This window comes from Hypomesus nipponensis, chromosome 16 (assembly GCF_054491055.1).
Source record: "Hypomesus nipponensis isolate SF chromosome 16, ASM5449105v1, whole genome shotgun sequence".
NCBI lineage: Eukaryota > Metazoa > Chordata > Actinopteri > Osmeriformes > Osmeridae > Hypomesus > Hypomesus nipponensis.
Window position 1 is genome coordinate 10,494,802 of NC_140376.1, and position 20,633 is coordinate 10,515,434.

A 20,633-nucleotide genomic window follows, 5' to 3' on the forward strand; every position below is an offset into this window, starting at 1 on the left:
GTACATGGCACTGACACTGCATTGAAAGCGGCTGTGAAATCAGATCAATTGTGTTGCAAAATTGGCAGCTTTTGATTATATTGTATATTTCGATGGCTTTTGAGAAGATTGTGAGTTAAAAAAAATACTGACATTAATATAAAAAACAGTCTTCCTGAATTAGCTGTAGTCATACCCACACTTGTGCTAGTCAGAATGTTTATGGTATTTTAAGGTATGTGTAACCTAAGATCAACTCAACAAAATATTATTTTACGGTGTGAGTGGACCAACTTTGCTATTGTGTGATTAGGTGGAGATATTCGCCATAGTATTTTACAATTTTCAATTAAAGTGCTGACCAATGAGTTCTTAATATGTTTCAGCAATTATGTTTTCTACAGAGTTAAACAGTAGATCAGAAAAAAAAGCATGAATTGGGGTGCTAATTTTATTTATTTTTTAGCTTTTTCTAATATAAACATTACATTGAACTTGTATTGTTATATTTGCCAAATGCATTTACCAATGAATATTATTATATTTAACTTGAATGTATCAGGTTTGGAAACATTTGTGCAGAAAATTATTATACTAGGCCCAATCCCAATGTTTAACTCTAAGCCCTGAACCCTCACACTTACTTGATGTCAGCTGTTAAGTGAGTAAGTGCAAGAGGCTGCAAGGGCTCCAAATGCTATAAATTGTAATGGGACAGCACTTTGCTGCATAAACTACAAAATAGTAATGTTTTTGGATCAAATATGATGAAAGCATATTTGGAATTTATCATCAAAGGACAACCTACACACAGTTCTGGCTATATTAACCATCAGTGAGCTTTGTGTTTACACATACATGTAAACTTTTATTTCGAACTATGTTTACAGTTACATTTAGTCATTTAGCAGACGCTCTTATCCACAGCGACTTACATAAAGTACAAGAAAATTCCCCCAAGGCAATGAAGTGCCTTGCCCAATGACACAACGTCATTTCGCGTGGCCGGGAATCAAACCGGCAACCTTAATATTAATAGCCCAATTCCCGAACCACTCAGCCAAATGACTCCCGTGTTAAAGTCAGGGTTGGTTGCTCCTTCCATGCATGCTTTGTTTGTTTTGTTTGTTTACCATTCTTCTTGTTTTATAAGGCGGGTTTGCCGCAATTTTTCTCCGGCTTGTGGGTTTCCCCTAGTATTATGTCACAACGGTGGTGGTGAAGTCCCTTAGCTTAAGTCTGCAAAAATGTGGCCTAAAGAAAAGGGTGCATAAAGGGCTCAAAATGTCAGCGAAAGAGCTCTCGTGCACTTGACGATTTTTTAATAACATCCATTTGTGGCTGCAATTTTTTTAATATGGTGGGCCACCACAAATAAATCAATATATGGGAAACACTGTACTGGCTGCATACCTTTTGTGGGCACTTGGCTGAAGGACGGATCCTGGCTCTCATTGAATCCCCCTCCTCCCTGTCCACTGCTGAAACCAACACCACCTTTCAGTGGGGACTTCAGACGTGGCTCAATGTCTAGCTCAAACTGGGGGGAGAAAAGAGAGAGAGAAGTGACGGTATGGGAGAATAAAGGGATTTACGCATATGAGAAAGAGCAACTAAAATACAGAAATAGATGGCCAACAAATATTTAGGCAGAGATTCCCCTACAGTGTAAAAGAACTATAAAAGTGGTTCCAGCTGGATTCGATCCAAATATACATAGGACATAAAGGTTGTTATAATAGCAAAACAATTATAGATGGAGACCTTAACCACAACACTACCAGTGAGCACTATATTCACAGTATGTTTAGTGTGCTCAGCTTAGGAATAGTCTACATAATAGCCCACAAAGACCTTTTATTGATTACTTACAAACACTGTCAGTATCAGAATCTGAATTCGTTTTTTTCGGCATGTATGTTGTACAAACACGGAATTTACTGTGGCAGGGAGGTGCAAAACACTAAACATATACGAATCTTAAATTAAGTATAAGTACAAAAGTTTAACTATTTTAAAGAATTAGTAAGTTTTTGTTATGACAGTGCCACCTTTTCAGAAGAATTGTCTACGTCTAAACTGCCAAAAGCCCATTCTGGAATGTTGGGCTCCTAAACATCAGATCTCTATCCACAAAGGCCGTTTTGATTAATGATCTGTTGTCTGAATGTAGCCTGGATTTGATTGGACTCACCGAAACCTGGCTAAAACCTGACGAATATTCCCCCCTGAATGAAGTATCGCCTCCTGATTTTGCGTACTCACACATCCCTCGTGTATCAAAGAAAGGTGGTGGTGTTGCTATGATATATGAAGCTAGCTTTAACCTCAGCCTAAAATCTGTAAACACCTTTGTATCATTTGAAATAATTTGCATGACACCACCAACTATTTAAAAAAGGAATAATGCTACTACTCCTGCCTTGTCTTGCAGATTTTAGTGCTGATCTTGTGACATATACTGATAATATCTTAATTATCGGTGATTTTAACATTCATGTGGATGACCCAAAAGATCCTTTAAGTAAGGCTTTTACTGCTCTAATGTATTCAACAGGTCTCACTCAGGTAATTTCCAAACCTACCCATCTTTCTACTCGCATACATTGGATTTAGTTCTCACGAGGGGAATCAAGATTAGTGACGTTGTTGTCCACCCCCACAATCCTATATTATCAGACCATTGCCTGGTTACCTTCAAAATGGACCTCTGCCGGAGCCTTGGAGGCACCCAGAATATTTCTACGAGCCACTGCATAACCCCAAACACAGCTCTGGAACTGGCTAGTATTCTACCCGCTGCATAGAAGCACTTGACGTCCCCAATAAGTCATTTAATGCAAAAAAAAGGGATCTGAATTTGGTTCTTCAGCTATCTCTAGACTCTGTTGCCCCACTCAAACCAAGGAAAAGAAAAGGCGAGAAACTGCCTCCATGGTATTCAGAGGAAACCCGCACTATCAAGAGGTTCACTAGAAAACTAGAACTTAAGTAGTGTACCATTAACTTGCAGGTTTTCCGCCTGGCATGGAAGGACAGCTAAATGGAGTACAAGCAAGTCCTCATCAGGTCCAGACCAGAATATTTCTCTAAATTGATTAGTAAAAAACACAACACTAAGTACCTATTTGATACTGTTGCAAAACTCAGTAAGAAAAGTACACTGTGTTAGTTCAGATCTCTCTCCCAATGATTTCTTAGATTTCTTTGACCAAAAAATCTATGCAATAAGGGACAAACTACAGACTAGTCCTGGAGGAGTGGCCATCAACAATGAATTTTACTCTATACCCAGCATGCTGCATGTTGAGGCTCTCACTCACTTTAACCATAATTCTATGGAAGCGTTCACTGAGCTGATAGCTGCCTTCTCGATCCCTCCCTGCCAAACTTTGTAGGGAACTTCTCCCTATAATTGGACCACCCTACTTAGTATTATTAATGAATCTATTGTATCTGGCCAAGTCCCCGACAATTTCAAACAAGCTATTATAAGCCCCTTCTTAAAAAAACAAATCTAGATCCAGGTTGTCTTAGCAAGTACAGGCCAATTTCAAATTTGCCATTTCTCTCCAATATTTGAGAAAAAGCTGTGGCACAACAGCTCACTGAGCACCTCTCCTCAAATCAGCTTTATGAACCTCTCCAGTCTGGATTTTGTCTTCACCACAGCACTGAAACTGCATTAGCCAAGGTAGTCAATGATCTATTATTAGCCTCTGACGCGGGCTCCATCTCTGTCCTGGTTCTTCCAGACCTAAGTGCAGCTTTTGACACTGTGGATCATGAGATTCTCCTGGAACGTATGGAAAACTATGTTGGGATTTCTGGTACTTCACTTCAGTGGTTTAGATCATATCTATCTGATAGATCACAATACGTCCACTATGATGGCTGCTCATCCAGGAGCTCCACAGTAAAATACGGAGTACCACAGGGTTCAGTTCTAGGCCCTCTATTATTTTCACTCTAAATGTTGCCGTTAGAAAACATAATTAGAAGCTAGCATAATTTGAAATTAGACGGTGTCAAAGTCTCACAAAGCCAGCTGGTCAAAATCTAGGAGTCACAATGGACCCAGACCTTTTGTTTGAGTACCATATTAAGCAAATTACTAGAACTGCATTTTCCCATCTACGTAATATTGCCAAAATACGAAAATTCCTTTCAAAGGATGATGCTGAAAAACGAATACATGCATTTGTTACGTCCCGATTGGACTACTGCAATGTCTTGTTCTCTGGCGTCACAATTACCTACCTAAAAAATGTACAGCAGGTACAAAATGCTGCTACTAGACTATTGACGAGAAAAATAAAGTTTGATCACATAACATCTACTCTTGTCTCCTTACACTGGCTCCTTATCCCAAGCCAGAGCTGATTTCAAAGTTCTAATCCTAACTTACAAATCTCTGCATGGATTGCCACCACTGTCCCTCTCCAGTCTCCTTGCACCCTATTACCCCGCAAGGACACTAAGATCTCAAGATGCCGGCTATCTGGTGGTTCCCAAAATTAAGAAAAAAACAGCTGGAGGTAGGGTGTTCTCATATAGAGCACCTCTTCTCTGGAACAAATTACCTGTCTCAATTAAGGAGGCTGATACTGTTTCGACTAAAATTAGGTTAAAAACGTTCTTGTTTAGTCAATTCTACGATTGTTAAAGGTAAGTATGTGTGCATGTTCTTTATTCATAAACCTTGGGTGCGTGTTTGCCTATGTGTGTATCACATGTCATTTTTAAATTGTAATTATAGCTTATATGTTCATATTGCCGCATCTAGATGTTACAAATAAAGTAAACCCGTTACTGTATGTTGTTACTGTTATAGTTTCGGTTACTAGTTGGAGACAACGGGGGACGGGTTGTTGTCATCTTTATTCGTATAAATATAACTCATTTTAGAGTTCTTTCCCCTGGAACAGATTTCATGTTCCAACCGAGGGAGGCTGTCACTGTCTTCGTGTATGGGGCTGCATCAAATACCCCTTTTTGCTCTGTTAAATTGCTGCACTAGTCCACACTTAACCAGTGGGGATCTCATTCTAGTATGACTGTAACTTAGCTACTCCTGGCATTCTCTAATCCCTACTCTCCCCTTTATGTCCCCCCCACACACATCCCCTGTGATGTGGGGGGTTTGAGCTGTTAGCTTCTGCCTGGTCGTCTGTCTGCCAATGCTGGACCTGGTTGTCAACCGGAAACCAGTCACCATGACGGCCAACAGCGAGTCTCCCGGTCCTGTCCTACATCTATAAAGTTCAACAATGGATTTTGGTGTTTCAAAACCCATTGACACTGTATGACTATGTTGAGCCTTTGTTCTGCTCCTCTCTCCCACCAACCATCTCTGGAGGAGGGGATCCCTCTCTGAATTGCTCCTCCCAAGGTTTCTTAAATTTTTTCTCCTATTGGGAGTTTTCCCATGTTTGTTGGAATCAATCCTTTGTGTTAGATTCGAATAAACACTTGCTGTCTTACATTTTGATATTGGTTAAAAACTTAGACTATTATTTCGACAACAGTTATGCCTTGCCAAAGGCAAGCCCATAGTAAGGAAGAGACAAGACTGCATCACTGCACCCTATGGAATGGAGATTGAGTGCCCTAAATCATATAAAATCTATAAAATCCAGAGATTTGTGAATTTCCCTACCCCTATTGGTTCCTCACAACATAGGTTAGGGTTAAGGTTTTGTGCCTGATTCTTGCAGCGACTAGCAGCCAGTGGAGCAACCTCAGCAGTGGAGGGGTGTTTGAGAACTTGGTGTGCCTGATCACTAGGCCCATGGCATGTTCATGTGATTCTTGAAATCCAGCTGGCATCAAGGGTGTATAGGTGTCTCGCCGAGCGAGAGGATGCCTCTGAGATGTTGTCAACAGTGATGGAGTGGAGCCAGTAAGACCCATTTCAGAACTCCACCAGCGATAAGCAGTTGCACAAGCATTGGCCTCATTTAGTGTTGATGTACACAAGCTACTAGTTACGGCACTACTACAGAAGTGTAGTAGTTAGCTAGCTCTACAATTTACCGGGACTAGGTCTGAATCTACTACTAATGTGGAGGGCTCGCTGATATAGTTGTCTGTCTAGAACTGCGTATCTATGTGTCGTTGCTAATGTGTGCTGATGTTGTGATGTTGTGACTGTGTGTCTGTATGTGAGAGAGACGCATGAGTGACCGAGAGACGGAGAGCAGGGAAAAGAAATGCAGCTGCATGTTTTAAATAGTGTAAACAACATTTTTTTTAGAATAACAAAACGCAATACGTGGGGGCCGGAACTGATTCTGAGGCGCACCGCCACAAATTAGTTTATGTGTGGGAACATAAACTAATGTCTAACTTTGTCTGAATAACAGAAAACTCCCATACGGGAACAGTTGCGGAATCTGCTGATAGAAAACAGAATCGCAGCCTTGGAATGCAGGAAAGAAAATGGCCAAACGCACACCTGGCAACTATCCACCTGTTTCTCCAGCTACCAATGGGTACTGAACTACTTCCTCTTTCCGGTTTTGTGTTTCCTGTTCAGCGTCTAACCTCTACTAGCGAACCATGATATCGACAGAGAAGGCAACATTACATTGATTAGAATAAGTTGTGTTTAATTAAATGTTGTTAACATGAGTTCAGGTTACACTTGTGCCCTTGTCGGTTGCCATAACAATTCAAGAAAATTGAAGATTTTCGTCGGAAACGTCTTGCTTCGAACATCAACAACTTCGAAGAAATTGTCAGTGTCCATCGCTGCTTGCACTCCATGCCAGGGAATAAGGAACGCTAAACAGCGTGGCTTGCAGCTTTGAAACTAAAACACCCTCCAAAGAAAGTGTGTTTCCTCTTTCCATTTCTTAAAAAAAAAGCCAACCGAACTGTATCCTGATCCGGAGCTTCATCTGGGCTATGCAATAATGCAATAATGGCATCACTATCAATATTGTAGGTGGATAAATAAATACAATAAGCATGAACATGTTAAATTACCAGTGTAAAAGTACATTTTGTCAAGTGCTGTGCATATGTAGTATTATATTTTTACTTTCCACAGAATAGCTGCTGCATGGCTACATGACTTCCCTAACCCGGCTGCCGTCTCAATGTATTGTAGCTAATGTATTGTAACTTGCTTAACTACATGCTCTTATGGTTCTTCCCTTTGGCACTTATTTTGGTTGTTCACAATATGTGTTTCATGTTTTGGCTACCCGCAATGTTGTTGGGGCTTGTTGTTATTATCAGTGACCAATGTACTTTGCAAAGCTCTCTCATGGAAGTCGCTTTGGATGAAAGCGTCTGCTAAATTAGTAAATGTCATTGACTCAACTTTCCCTCAGCGTTACCCATGCTGTAAGTTTAGCTTTATTGACACTGACTGGGCTCTACTGCTGCCTTCAAAAATATAAAGCTGCTGTCTTTCTTCAACAATACTGTAGGCTACCTATTTTGTTACTATGCAAGTATAGTAAGTATATGCTACTGTGCGCGTGTAATTACGCAACTCTTCGCCATCAACACCTTCAGAAAATAAAAGGTAATTAAGAACGTCGATGTAGGCTAGCTAACATTGGGTCATTGCTTCATGTCATCTAGCCACTCCGTCAGACGGGATGGATGAGGGACTGTACGGTACTCTCGTCACGACTTGTTAAAACATCCATGGTGTGTATCCACCTAATTTTTTTGTCCATTTGTGCTTCATCCATGGAGAAACACCGTCTTTTACAGCAAACAAGATAGCAAACTACGGTCTAACAAACGTACACAAGCTTCGAACCGGAAAACGAAAACCGGCTTCCAATTGAAACCCGCTATGAATCATGGGTAAATTCGCTAACCAGGAAAAAGGTGGATATAACAGTAAGCAGGAGTGAAATAGCCTTAAATTAGTTTTTCGACAGAGAAAATTGTCATCAAGTCTATGGCAGCTTGGGGGATAGCTTTCGGAAGCGACAATGAACTGTTGGGCTCAGCGCATAATGGGAATTATCTTGGGACATTGGAGGTCATTGCACCTTTTGACCCATTTTAAAAAGACCACCTTCTAAAGCATGGCAACAAGGGGAAAGGTAAGCCCTCATACATCTCTTCCACTATGTGATGAATTAATTGCATTAATGGGTGACAAAACAAAGCAAGTCATTGCAGATGAAATTAAGCAGGCAAAATATTTATTTGTTATCGTCGATTCCACCCCAGATCTTTTGCATGTGGATCAGCTGACATTTGTATTCATTTGTGAAGGGGCACACATTATACCTGTCATAGAATGTCTCGTTATGGCTGATTGATAGTTTGCCTTTTTGCAGTGTTGATACAGGGCGTCACTTGTCAGGGGCATGGATAGTTCTGGCAAAGCTGACGATGCCATGCAGAATGCTTTGTATGTTGCATCGTTCAAGGTTTTGGCAGTAGTTGCGAAGTAGTTCATCATGGTGTCAGGACAATAATCTCTCTCTCAACATCAGCAAGACCAAGGAGATGATTGTGGACTATAGGAGGCGGCAGGAGGAGGAGCATGCAATGAGTTCATCAGCAGATTGTCTGAAGAAGACCGTAGGTGGCGGGTGGGGGTGTAAGGCTGCAGGAGAGACTTGATGTAGTCGGGTGCAGTCCCGTTCACTGCTCGGAAGGTCAGTACCAGGGTCTTGAATTTGATGCGGGCCGTGATGGGTGCCAGTGGAGGGAGATGAGGAGCGGGGTAACGTGGGAGCGTCTGGGTAGATTGTAGACCAGGCGGGCCGCTGCGTTCTGAATCCTCTGAAGAGGGCGGGTTGCGCATTCTGGGAGACCGGCGACCAGCGAGTTGCAGTAGTCCAACTTGGAGAGGACAAGTGCTTGGACAAGCAGCTGGGTGGAGTGCTCAAACAGGTACTTATCATAAGAGGCGATCCATCCCCGTCGGCCTTCCTCCGTGGACTCCCGCAGGTAGACTCCCTGTCTTTGTTCGACCGAGTCTTTGTGCAGCGAGGCTGCCAGGCGAGGCTGCCTCTGTAGTGCTAGCCACCTTAAATATGCTAATGCACAGATACAACGCCCCCAATTACTGTCAAACAAAAGAATACCCTGAGTACCCTGAAACCGAAAATGACTCACTGGCTAGCTACTCTTTGACCAGTTTAAACTTGTTATCTCACTGCTGACCCTTCAGCTCTACCCAAGAGATTAAGTTTTAGCTCAACTCAATATTATACTACAGCCTTGATCACTCGCAGTCAATGCGGCGGTCTCGATGTTCGCTTCAGCATGACGCTATACTGGTTGCACTATCAGTAACATTGCACTACTGTATTTCACTGTACTTCGCCATCAGGCTCCTGAATGGACATTGACATGGTCATTGATTCACATCCATCCATCCATTCCAAAATATACATGTTGCACTTAAAATGTTTTTAACTCTGCCCGTCTCAAATTGTGAGGATGAGAGGTTGTTTTCTGTTTTAAAACGAGTAAAAAATGCATTAAGAACCACTATGACACAGGCAATACTTGCTGCTCTTCCTTTACTGTCCATAGAAAATGAAGTTGTTGAGGGAAGATATTGTGCACCAGTTTGCATATTTGAAGTCTAGAAGGGAGGCCATTGAGTAATCTTCTATGGAGAACATAATTAACTATATGTGTTGATGTGAGAAGTTTTAAAAGCTAAGATAGGTCATTAGGCCTAATAATTGAATTGTTTGTTTCTTCATGAGTTCAGTGTTGAAAAGAGGCCAGTTGTGAGGCATTAAGTGATTGAGTTGATAATATGTGTTTTAATGTGAGAAAATTATTAATATGTGTATATGAATTCTAGTATGTTAATTGTTACTGCTGGCATTGGTTATTGGTTGGAATGGTTACTGGAATTCATATATGACATTAAAGTAAAGATAGGTCACTAGGCCTCATAATTGTTTGTGTAGTCATGAGCTCAGTCTTAAAAGGAGGACAGTTGTAAGGTCCATTTGTTTAAATAAAATAAAAAGGATATATAGTAGTTAAGTGATCAACATCGAATGTTGAATTGTGATACAATAAACATGATCTTGACTTTGAAATTACATGCAACAGTGTAGCCAATGGTTTACTTTTACTCAAAATATACAAATTGCCTGCTTCATGGCTGGTGATCATTTCACATTTTTAAAATGTTCTCTGGTTTTAAGTTAAGGCTTCCCTAGCTGTCTGCTTTATTTAACTGTTGCAGTCAACAGGTAATTGATTGGCTACATATTGAAACATTAAGTACTCATCAAGCCACCAAGTTCTGTGAAAGATTCATCGTAAAAAGTTATGCATAGTTGTGCATCTTTTTTATCTTTTGAATGCATGCACTTTATGCTGAGGCTATTGCATACATCTCCACTGAGCCACGCAGAAGCCTGATCGTATAGAAGTGTAGGCCAGTGGTTCTCAGTCCAGGGGGTACGTGAGATTTTTAAATATTAGCATCCATTAAAAAATCCTTTAAAAATGGTTATTATACGGCTCTTCAGAATGTTCCAAAAAGTTTTGTTGATTGGTATGGGCCATATGTAGGTTAAATGTCTGCGTTTGCAGGTCTGTAATTTCTTGATATTCATCGCTGCAAAAAGTTTATGACCGCTATCATTGGCAACGGGTTTTGTGCTTCTAATTCACATCTTTCATATCATTCCACAAGTAGTCCGGTCATTTAACGTAATGGATAGTCCTTGAAACTTGAAGTCAGAAGGTGGGTTGCTACGCACAAAGTTTACCAATTAAAAAACGGCTTTGTTTATTTTACACAAAGTTAAAAAAATATCAATAAAAAAATGTGGATTGTGCGCTTCGCTTGCTCGCATTAACTATTGATCTTCCGAACTAGCATCATATCTAACTCAGAATGTGCATGCATTAGCAGGGCAGGGCAGCTGTGGTGGCGTATCCGGGGTCCGGTTCTGGTGGGCGGGTCTTGATCAAAGTCCAGGGCCTATTTTTACCCCACGTATACGTAAACCACCTCCGTGGATGCGGGGGTCGTGAGTCACTGGTACCATTATTTTAGGGGTTGTGGGCTGAAATGTTTGAGAACCCCTGCTCTAGGTGGCACTGTTATCTCCTCTGAATATAGTTTTTTGTGATGTTAACATTAATTTGCTTAATGTTTTCTGGTCAAATTTGAATAGCTCTTGGCTAGTAGTATGCATTGAATATAAGAGGTAATGTTGAATAACACAACATTTTGTATTGCTTGAGGGAAGCTGAGGTGCAAAGAGAGAGAAAATAAGATGGTAATTTGTTGTTTCATTGTCTTCTGCAGGAGCAAATACATCTAAAAAACCCACCCATGAGTTGTGCCTGTTCATGCCCTGAACACATCCCTTACAATGGCATAGCGCTGTGTATTAGGGCCTACATCTTTTTTTCAATCAAAAATGCTCTGCGCTGGTTAGGGGGTACTTGGCAGAATTTTTTTTTCCACAAGGGGTACATCACTGAAAAAAGGTTGAGAACCACTGGTGTAGGCTATATGATCTTGATGGGAGGGGGGGGGGGGGGGGGGGGGGCTTGAGCCTAGTTGCCCAGGGCACAGAAAATTGTTACTCCGGCCCTGGCTGTTGCAGGCTTAAGTCAAAGTGCTACAACATAATACACATCAGGGCTCTAGAGTGCGACCAAAATTTGTACGGGTGCGACTAAAAAGTTTCCTTGGTCGCACCTAACCTCCTCGCATCCGCTGTCTCTCCACGAACAAAGTGTTTGTTCTCCTTTGACGGAACTCTCAAACACGCTTGGATCATATCGTGGTCTAAACCAATCAGAGACAGAGAAGGGGCGGGTCTTTGCACATGATTGGCTGCGGTCCAGATATTCCTGTAGGCCTATACTGTTCCGTGCTGTGTGATTGAAATTACGACCGGAGCACCAGAGAATCAGTTATGGCAGACCTGGGCATTGTACACAACCGGCCCACGGGCTGTCCTTATCCGGCCCGCGTTTGGTAAATCAAAAATAAATAAATGTGTTGAGTGGTTGTAAATATATAGTCCTAAAAAACTACAGTGATTTACATATGTGCGCTTGCGCAACCTCACCAACAGGAGAGTTAGCTGTTGGTTAGCCCTTGAAAATTAAAAACAAAAGGATGATACAGAATGTAAAGTTTTTAACAACTAAGTAATTAAGTAAGACTTTATATATATATAACACATTTCATACAAGAACTGTAGCTCAAGGTGCTTTACATTAAATCAATAAAAACAATAATACAAGTGACAAAAGTAATAATTAAAATAGTAAATCTATAAGAACAATAATATAACTAATAAAAGTAGTAAAACCCTTTTGAGATAAAATTACTTACCGTAATTTCCGGATTATAAGGGGCGCTTTTTGTCACATTTTTCAACCCTGCGGTTTATATAACGGTGCGGCTAATCTATGGATTTTTACAGCTAACGGCAAACGGTTAATACATTGGAGCTTCCTCAAGCAGCCATCTCTTTCCTGACAACTACTTACATATGGTAATTAAACATTAAAACATCTGCGGTTTATAGTCCAGTGCGGCTTATATATGTACACATCATTCAATTTAGCTGCTGCGGCTTCTATAACGGTGCGCCTTATAGTCCGAAAATTACAGTAAATGCTTCGGTAAAAAGGTAGGTTTTAAGCTGTATTTAAAAAAAGTTTATGGGTAATTTGTTCCATAGTTTTGGGCTGTGCTAACCCATGGAGCTAGGATTTTGATGGTAGTGAGTGTGTGGCAAGCTGGTTTAGCCAAAGGCCAAATTACAGGTGTTGGCCATCTGAAGGGCATGCGACAGCAAGGGGGGACCCGCTTTAAGACTTTGAGCCATGAAATGTTAGGTCTCAGTTCAGGGAAGCACTTTTAAACAGAAATAGAAAGTAGCACTTTCTATTTTGAAATGTTTTATTTTGCTTAAATTTTTTAAGTTTGGCAGCTCAGTGAACCAATCAAAAGATTTTTATATACAGTATAATTGTGCAACAAATAAAAAAAGTATTTACCTACACCTTATTCTTGTTTAAGATCATTTACATAATATATATGAATGTATATGGAGCGTGATAAAAAGGTGACCTTGAAATTGTGGCGATGCAAGGAAAAATTTGGGTGCACCTACATTTTGTGCGGGTGCACCTAAATAAAAAAGGTAGGCGCACCAGTGCAACCAGGCAAAACGTTAGTCTGGAGCCCTGCACATGAATGGGTAGTTTCCCATCGGAAGTCATCTCCGCATACACAAAATATGCTGGTGTTGATTGATGAAATGGTAACGTTTTAGCGTTGAAATTGAGATTTGAGAAAACATTAGTATCCTAACAAAGTAAAAAAAAAAAAAAAAAAAGGTAATTAATTATCTTTCTTAGATTTTATGAACAAAGGCTAACCACACTAACCCTAACCCAGACCTGGGCATTTTACGGGGACATTTTAGTTTGTGGAGAACATGTCGCTGTTTTGAAAGATTACTATTTGAATCGGCACTAATATTATGTGCCTGCAGAGCCGGAGAGCTGCAGTTTCAGGAACGCAGTTTCAGGACCACAGTTTTAGGACCACAGTTCTAGGACCCTAGATTTATCTGACAGCGCCACCTAGCTAATTGGATGACAAAATATACTATTGAGTGTCACTAGATCGCAACAAGATAGGCTATTTGAACGGTTTGAGAGAGGCAAGAAACAAGGAAAACCCTGGGGAATATAATTATTCAGACATGGATACATTTAAAATATATATACAATAACAATCGCAGTATAACATCCATCCACCCCTCCACCAAATACACCTGCATCGCTCCATCCAAATCTTCATCATTCCCTCCACCCTATCAACCACTCTTGAGAGCAACATGTAGCTGTAGTTTCACAATGGCATTTTTTGGATTTCTAGATTTTCACGACCACCAAAAGACCAAAAAGAGTGCAACCAAAGCAGTATTCTTCACAAATATTTATTTCTGTCTTCAACTTGGTTGTTAACAGTTAAGTTTGGCAATCAGTGTAGCTCATAGGTAAAAGTAGCTAATAGAAATAATTTCTACAGCAAAGTTGAAGTTAACTAGCTAACATTAACTTCATTGTCCAATTCAAGACCAAGAATTGTTTTACACATACCCACACGTGATTCTCAGCTACTTGCACTCTGATTCGCGTCCATCTTGTTATGAAACAAGCTACATTCACATCCTCTTCTTCTTGTTAAAATTTAATGTCGAGCCGTAACCTACATTCACTACTGCAGGAAAATATTGATTATCTTGTTGCAGTCCATGGTTATCCAATTCGCAAGGTGGCGCTGTCAGATATAACTAAGGTCCTAGAACTGCGGTCCTGAAAGGCACATGCAGGCTCTCCGGTCTGCAGGCACATGCTACTCAGGACAGGACTAAACGCGCGGACAAATACAAGAACTTGACTGACGCAGAGTGGGTGCGGGCCGCTGATGGTTTGCTAGTTAAACTGCAGACCCTGACGATCACCTGTCAGCTGTCCTTCGCATATCTACCACAGACATTCAATCAGACTTTGATGCACTTGTTCAAGATCAAGACAGACTGGATTTTTCTCATTGAGTAGGAAAAACTGAACTGAAAAAAACATCAAAAGCACTTATTGCTTTTCTATAAAGTTAATCTATTGCTGGTCTTTAACATACATCTTATTTATTTTGAGGTTTAAAGGTATTTTTTTTTTAAAGAAGGCACTTTTGACATTTTCATAGCCTTATTGTAACATGTATTACCAGTAGCATCTCAAAACCATATTATTTACAGTTTTTCTTTTTTTACGTAATAAAATTAATTTTGAGCAGCAGTTTATTGGTTCAGCCTATTGGTTCAGCCCGCCACAACGGTCCCAATTTCTCATGTGGCCCTTCGGGAAAATTAATTGCCTACCCCTGTCCTACCCCATCAGAAAAGTGAAGCAGCTTACCTGTACTGAGCTGTTGTCAAACATCTCCAAGGTCAATTCATCATCTTCCCCCTCTTCCTGATTTAAAGCAGCCAGCTCTGATCCACCTGCTGCTCCGCCATGCAATTCTCTTTCCACCTCTCCTTCAGGTTCCTTCACCAGACCCTGAATATTGTCAATTTCATAGAACTGCAGATATATAGGTGCCCTGCTGGAGTTGCGTTGAATTTCTACACGTAGAATACCATCGCGTGGCCATTTCTCCCTTACATGTTCCAGACAGTTGATAGGTGAACGGGAGAAGGCAATGTGGATGTATGCCAGAATGAACAGTACAAACAGGGCCTGAAGAAAAAATGGACAAAAACAGAATACTACTTCATTAACAAGAAGCACTAACGTGTCAATATCAAATGTAGAAAACAGACATAATTTAGTTGAGCGAGAGCAGCACTAAGTTGAAGATACAACCCATTAATTTCATCAACATGAAATTACAGTAACTATGACCAAAAATGAACGGAACACAATCGAAAACATATAATCTCAATCATGATTGTGCATGAGTCAGAAGCCTACCTTTCGTTAAAGGGAAAAAAGGCACAGAATGATAAGTTACTCTAGCTTGTGTCTAGCCAGCTAGACTAACAAACCGTGCTGAAACGTCTCTGCAAAGTCAAATGTCTGCTTGCTAACATTAGCAACTCAACACTCAACCAGCTTGTTTACTGTGCCAAATATTTCAGTTTAATATCCATGATTCATTGTCCCCAATATGGGTGATTTTAAACATAGCTTCCAGCAGGGCTGGTTGCAGCCTGCTTTGACTGGGGGGGAGGGGGGGATCATGATTACGGAAACAGATTCTATAATTTTTTATATTGCTATCATTTTTGAGAATGCTTATCGATCCGAGTGTTAATCAGGCGCAGAGGCAGACGTTGTAAACATTTGGGGCTTAGCCAAAACCGTTGAGCTATCAAAAAATTCTGCAGTCTCAGGCTATGACTGCTGAGACTTTTTAGCTTTGTACCTCTTATGCTTGAATTAATATAAATCAATGTTCTTTTTTTTATCCTCTCAAACTTCTTAAATCTTCTTACATTTACATCTATTCATTTAGCAAGAGATTATCCAAGAGAGAGCATTACAAAGTGCATATGTCACTGATAATAACAAGATAGCCCCAAAGCATTGCGGGTAGCCAAAACAAGAAGCACACATTGTGAACAACCAAAAAGTTCCAAAGGGAAAAACCATAAGAGCATGTAGTTAAGCAACTTACAATTAAACAACATGAATCTCTAAGTGCAAGCAACAGTAAGATACAAATAAGATTAACAAAAATAGAATACAACAGTTTAAATCAGGTACCACTAACCAACAAGAGCAAGTCTCTAAGCAAGAGTCATTGTGATCCTTGAGGAAACAAGCATTGGGTACTACTAGCATTCAGCAGACCATTTCTAAGTACCATTGTACTCCCGGAACAAGTGCGTCTTGAGCCTTTTCTTGAAGGTGGAGAGACAGTCTGTGTCTCTTATGGAGGTGGGGAGTTGATTCCACCACTGGGGGGCCAGGCAGGAGAAGAGCTTGTGTTGGGACTGGGCAGTCTTGAGCGGTGGGACCACCAGGCGGTTTGTTGTAGGTGGCGGTATCTGATGCGGGACGTGATGGGTAGCCAGTGGAGGGAGATGAGGAGCGGGGTAACGTGGGAGCGTCTGGGTAGATTGTAGACCAGGCGGACCGCTGCATTTTGAATCCTCTGAATAGGGCGGGTTGCGCATGCTGGGAGACCGATGAGCAGCGAGTTGCAGTAGTCCAACTTGGAGAGGACAAGTGCTTGGACAAGCAGCTGGGTGGAGTGCTCAGACAGGTATCTCCTGATCTTCCGGATGTTGTAGAGGGTGAATCTACACGACCGGGAGACCGCAGCAATGTGGGCCGTGAGGGAGAGCTTGTCATCCATGGTAACCCCATGGTTCCTGGCAGAGGATAAGGGGGTCACCGTCGCAGATCCCAGGGTGATTGAGAGGTCGTGGGAGATGGAGGGTTTGGCCGGGATGATGAGAAGTTCTGTTTTGGCGAGGTTCAGCTAGGTTCTTCAACTTTCAAATCCTTCTTTTCCCTTAATCTTTCAGCTTGAGCCACCATTTAAACTTTAAAATGTTGACAAAACCCTACACAACTTTTTTTTTAATTCTGCTTTTTATTCAACATTTTTCAATATCACTAATTATGTTTCATGAGTTTTTCAAACCGTTTCTGAGATTTACATGGGTGTGTATGTGAGAGCTTAGAGTGCAGACCGAAACGCTTACAGTGAAGAAGAGCTTCAGATGTCGTTGAAAAAATATTTGTAGTTTGCCAGCATTGACGCAATTTTCACACAATGTGTGTGCGTGCGTGCATGTGAATAGGAAGTTTGGTTTTCCATGTTGCTTTTATTTAAAAACCTCAAACAAATCTAGATATATCTACTTAAAAACCTCAAACAATATAGGGATGTCACAAGAACTGATACTTACGATACCTTTTGATGCTAAAATAACAAAACACAGACGATGCCCATTTTTTTTTAAGCACCGTGAGCACCGATACCAGATGTTAGCATTGATGCTGCGCCTCTTCTGGAACTGATGGGGCAGTATTCAGGTGTTTTCCCAATTGACGTTTACATTCAGAAAACCAAGATAGCAACTGCAGCTGCAGCGATTGCCCCACCTCGACTTGTTGACAAGAAAGGCACAAAAAGTTTGGAAATACTTTGCGTTTGAGGCAGATGACCGTGGTGTTATAATTAATCCGCAGAAGCCATTATGCAAAAAATGCTACCGTGGTCTTCAGACCAAGGGAGGTAATACTTTTTTATTTTTATTTAGCTAAGCACCTAGCTAAGCACCTATAAAGATCGTTATACGGATTTGTTTAAAGAATTCAAGGTGAGTTCTGATTAGGTTCCAGAAGAGGCGCAGCACAGATGCTAACATCTGGCATCATACAAAACAAATCAATGTTTGTTGTGGTCGCAGTGAAATTCTGAATGCATCAAAAGAATGCACTTTTTCAGTTTTTTTAATCTGTCATACTGAAATACGTAACATAACGTTTGAGATGGTGGGCACGTGTGTTAACACGTGTGCCCACCATCTCCATATGTACATAACACATAACATAAGCCATTGGATTATGTTATGTACATAGTTTAGGTTAGCTATGCTGTAGTTTTAACGTTAGCCTATCCTACCTTGGTTAGAAGGTAAACTCATGTGCTGAATGGCTTAATTGCACTTTATTATGTTGTGCTATGCTCTATTGCACATGTTTTGAATGTCTTATGACATTTAGCTATTGTTCAAATATTTTAATAAAGAAGTTAATGTTTCAAGTTCAAGTACATGGAATCTTAAAAAATCATTTTTTAATGTTTTTTTGACCGTGGTATCAAAATTTGCATCGACAATCGTGTCATTTTACAGGTATTGGCACCGACTACTGAATTTTTTGTATTGTGACACACCTAAAATATACATAAAATCTGAAAAATTTAAATATGTGTACGTGAGATTCTGAACACTAATAAAAAATATATATAAAAACAACTGAAAAACAAATCTAGAAAAATCTGCGTAGCGAATTTATATATATTTTTTAATCAATGGTGGACTGATCAACATAGGCTTGTGTCGCGGACCCCCTGCAATGCCGCCGCGGACCACCAGGGGGCCGCGGACCCCCGGTTGAAAACCCCTGATTTAAAGGATATTTATGGTTTGGGTCTCGGAACATATTCTTATTTTTTGGATTGGACGTATAGTTTTGCATCTAAGTTAACTTGTTTGAGGTGTGGATTTGAGGTGTATTTCTGTTATTCTCTCTGCCCTCTCTGTTTGTTTGTTTGTTTATTCGCATTTATACAATGATTTAAACAATATAAAGATACAAAAGAAGAGAAAAAACATTTCAGAAACTTTAGTCAATATTATACATTAATCAAACTAAACAACATTTTCCAGGATAAACAAATAAAATAAGTCAAAATTCTACCATTAATTATCTATATAAATTATATGTTAATTACACGTGTAAAACTAAAGTGAAAGCAAAAGAGAATCGTTGAAATTTTACCAAAAAATACAAAAATGAAACTCATTTTATATCATTGAACATTATAAATACGTGATTGATACTAAATATATTTAACAAATTGCAAAAGAAATGAGTCGAAATGATGCATAGAAGTGTTTATGTGTATATCAGGTTGTCAAATATTAAAAAAAAACAGAAAACCAAAACAAAGAAAACAAACCAGGAAAACATAAAAATCTGGTGAAAGTAGTGCTTGAATGTCCTATTAAATCTTTTTTTCTAAGTTCTTTGAAAACGGGGAATGACAAGCAAGATTGTTGCAGTTGGGTTGGATTATTCCATATGGTGGGGCCTCTAAACATTATTGTATGTTGTTTTAGACTAGATTTTGTCATTATTGGTCTTAAAAAATTCTGGTGTCATGTATAGTGGTGGTGAATATCTGGGTTGAAGTAAAAAAATATATATATATATTGTGTACGTGCTAGCCCATATTATATTGCAGGACGTTGGATAAGGATAAATCAAACTGTAATAAAGAATTGTGAATATATTTTGTGATAGGAAGGTTTTGACTTAACTTATGATGCCAATGTTTTGGGATATTTTTTTACAAACAAAATCCATTTGGTTTTTCCAGGAAAGTTTCTATTATTATTATGCCTAAGAAGCGGGTGTGACTTACCTGATTAATAGCTTTGTCATTAATATAGATCTTAGCTTTTTCTTTATCATATTTCTTGTTTCTGCCTGCAAAGATAATGACGTTTTTTTTGTTTTTTTTACATTGAGGGATAATTTATTTGCCTTTAACCATTGATTTACCTTATACAAATAATTATTCATAGATCAGTCACTAAAGTGTCTACATTTTGGGACATAAATAAATTGGTATCATCTGCCAATAACGGCAAATAATTGTTTTGATAAGGACGCCAAGTCATTAACTTAAATTAAGAATAAGAGGGGGCCAAGAATGGATCCTTGTGGTACCCCACATGTTGATACATTTTCGGAGGAATTGTTATTTTATAAGAGACTAACTGCTTTCTGTTAGTCAAATAGTATTTTAGCCAACATAGGGTGAACTCTGTAAATCCGTATGTTGTGATCTACTGTATCAAATGCTTTGGAAAGGTTAAGAAATATTCCTATAGTATATTAGTTATTTTTTTAGAGATGTGGTGATTTTATCAACAAGTTGTAAGAGCACCATGTATGTCGAGTATTTTTTGACGTTGAAATCCATATTGATGTGTGTATAAGATATTATTAACTTCTAGGTGATTCACAATCCGTTTATAAACGACCTTTTCCATGATTTGTGTTTCATAGCTGCACCATCACTGTGGCACAACGTAATCTCTCACACAGGTGATTGGTGTTAGCTTATTAGTGGAGTCAAAAGTTGGAGCTATTCAGTCAATCAACTCATTTAAGAGCACCACAACACAACACAACTGCTACCACTACTGATACTACTACTGCACCGGCTGCTATATCTCATGCCACTACTACAACTAATTCTGCAGATGCTGCTAATATCTCTTTTATGAGCTACCATTGCTAATGGAACTGTTTTATTCTTTGCCACTGATACTACTGTATCTGCTACTGCTATTATTATCCCAACTATAATTTCAGCAATTACAATGTATATTCTTGTC

General features: G+C 39.7%; 1 protein-coding gene across 4 annotated transcripts in view; it reads right to left on the reverse strand.

The window, feature by feature from the left end:
* The window catches only part of tmem259 (transmembrane protein 259), a 101,564-nt gene that overhangs the window by 61,107 nt on the left and 19,824 nt on the right, over positions 1–20,633 (reverse strand). For 2 of the 4 annotated variants that reach the window (XM_084675718.1, XM_084675719.1), the window contains exons 2-3: positions 14,899–15,222; positions 1,393–1,519 (exon numbers count right to left, since the gene is read on the reverse strand). In XM_084675718.1, the coding sequence (XP_084531844.1) occupies positions 1,393–1,519; positions 14,899–15,222 (451 nt within the window). Of the gene's footprint in view, positions 1–1,392; positions 1,520–14,898; positions 15,223–16,351; positions 16,701–20,633 lie in introns of those variants that run through there. The other 2 variants (XM_084675720.1, XM_084675721.1) reach the window with 2 other exon arrangements.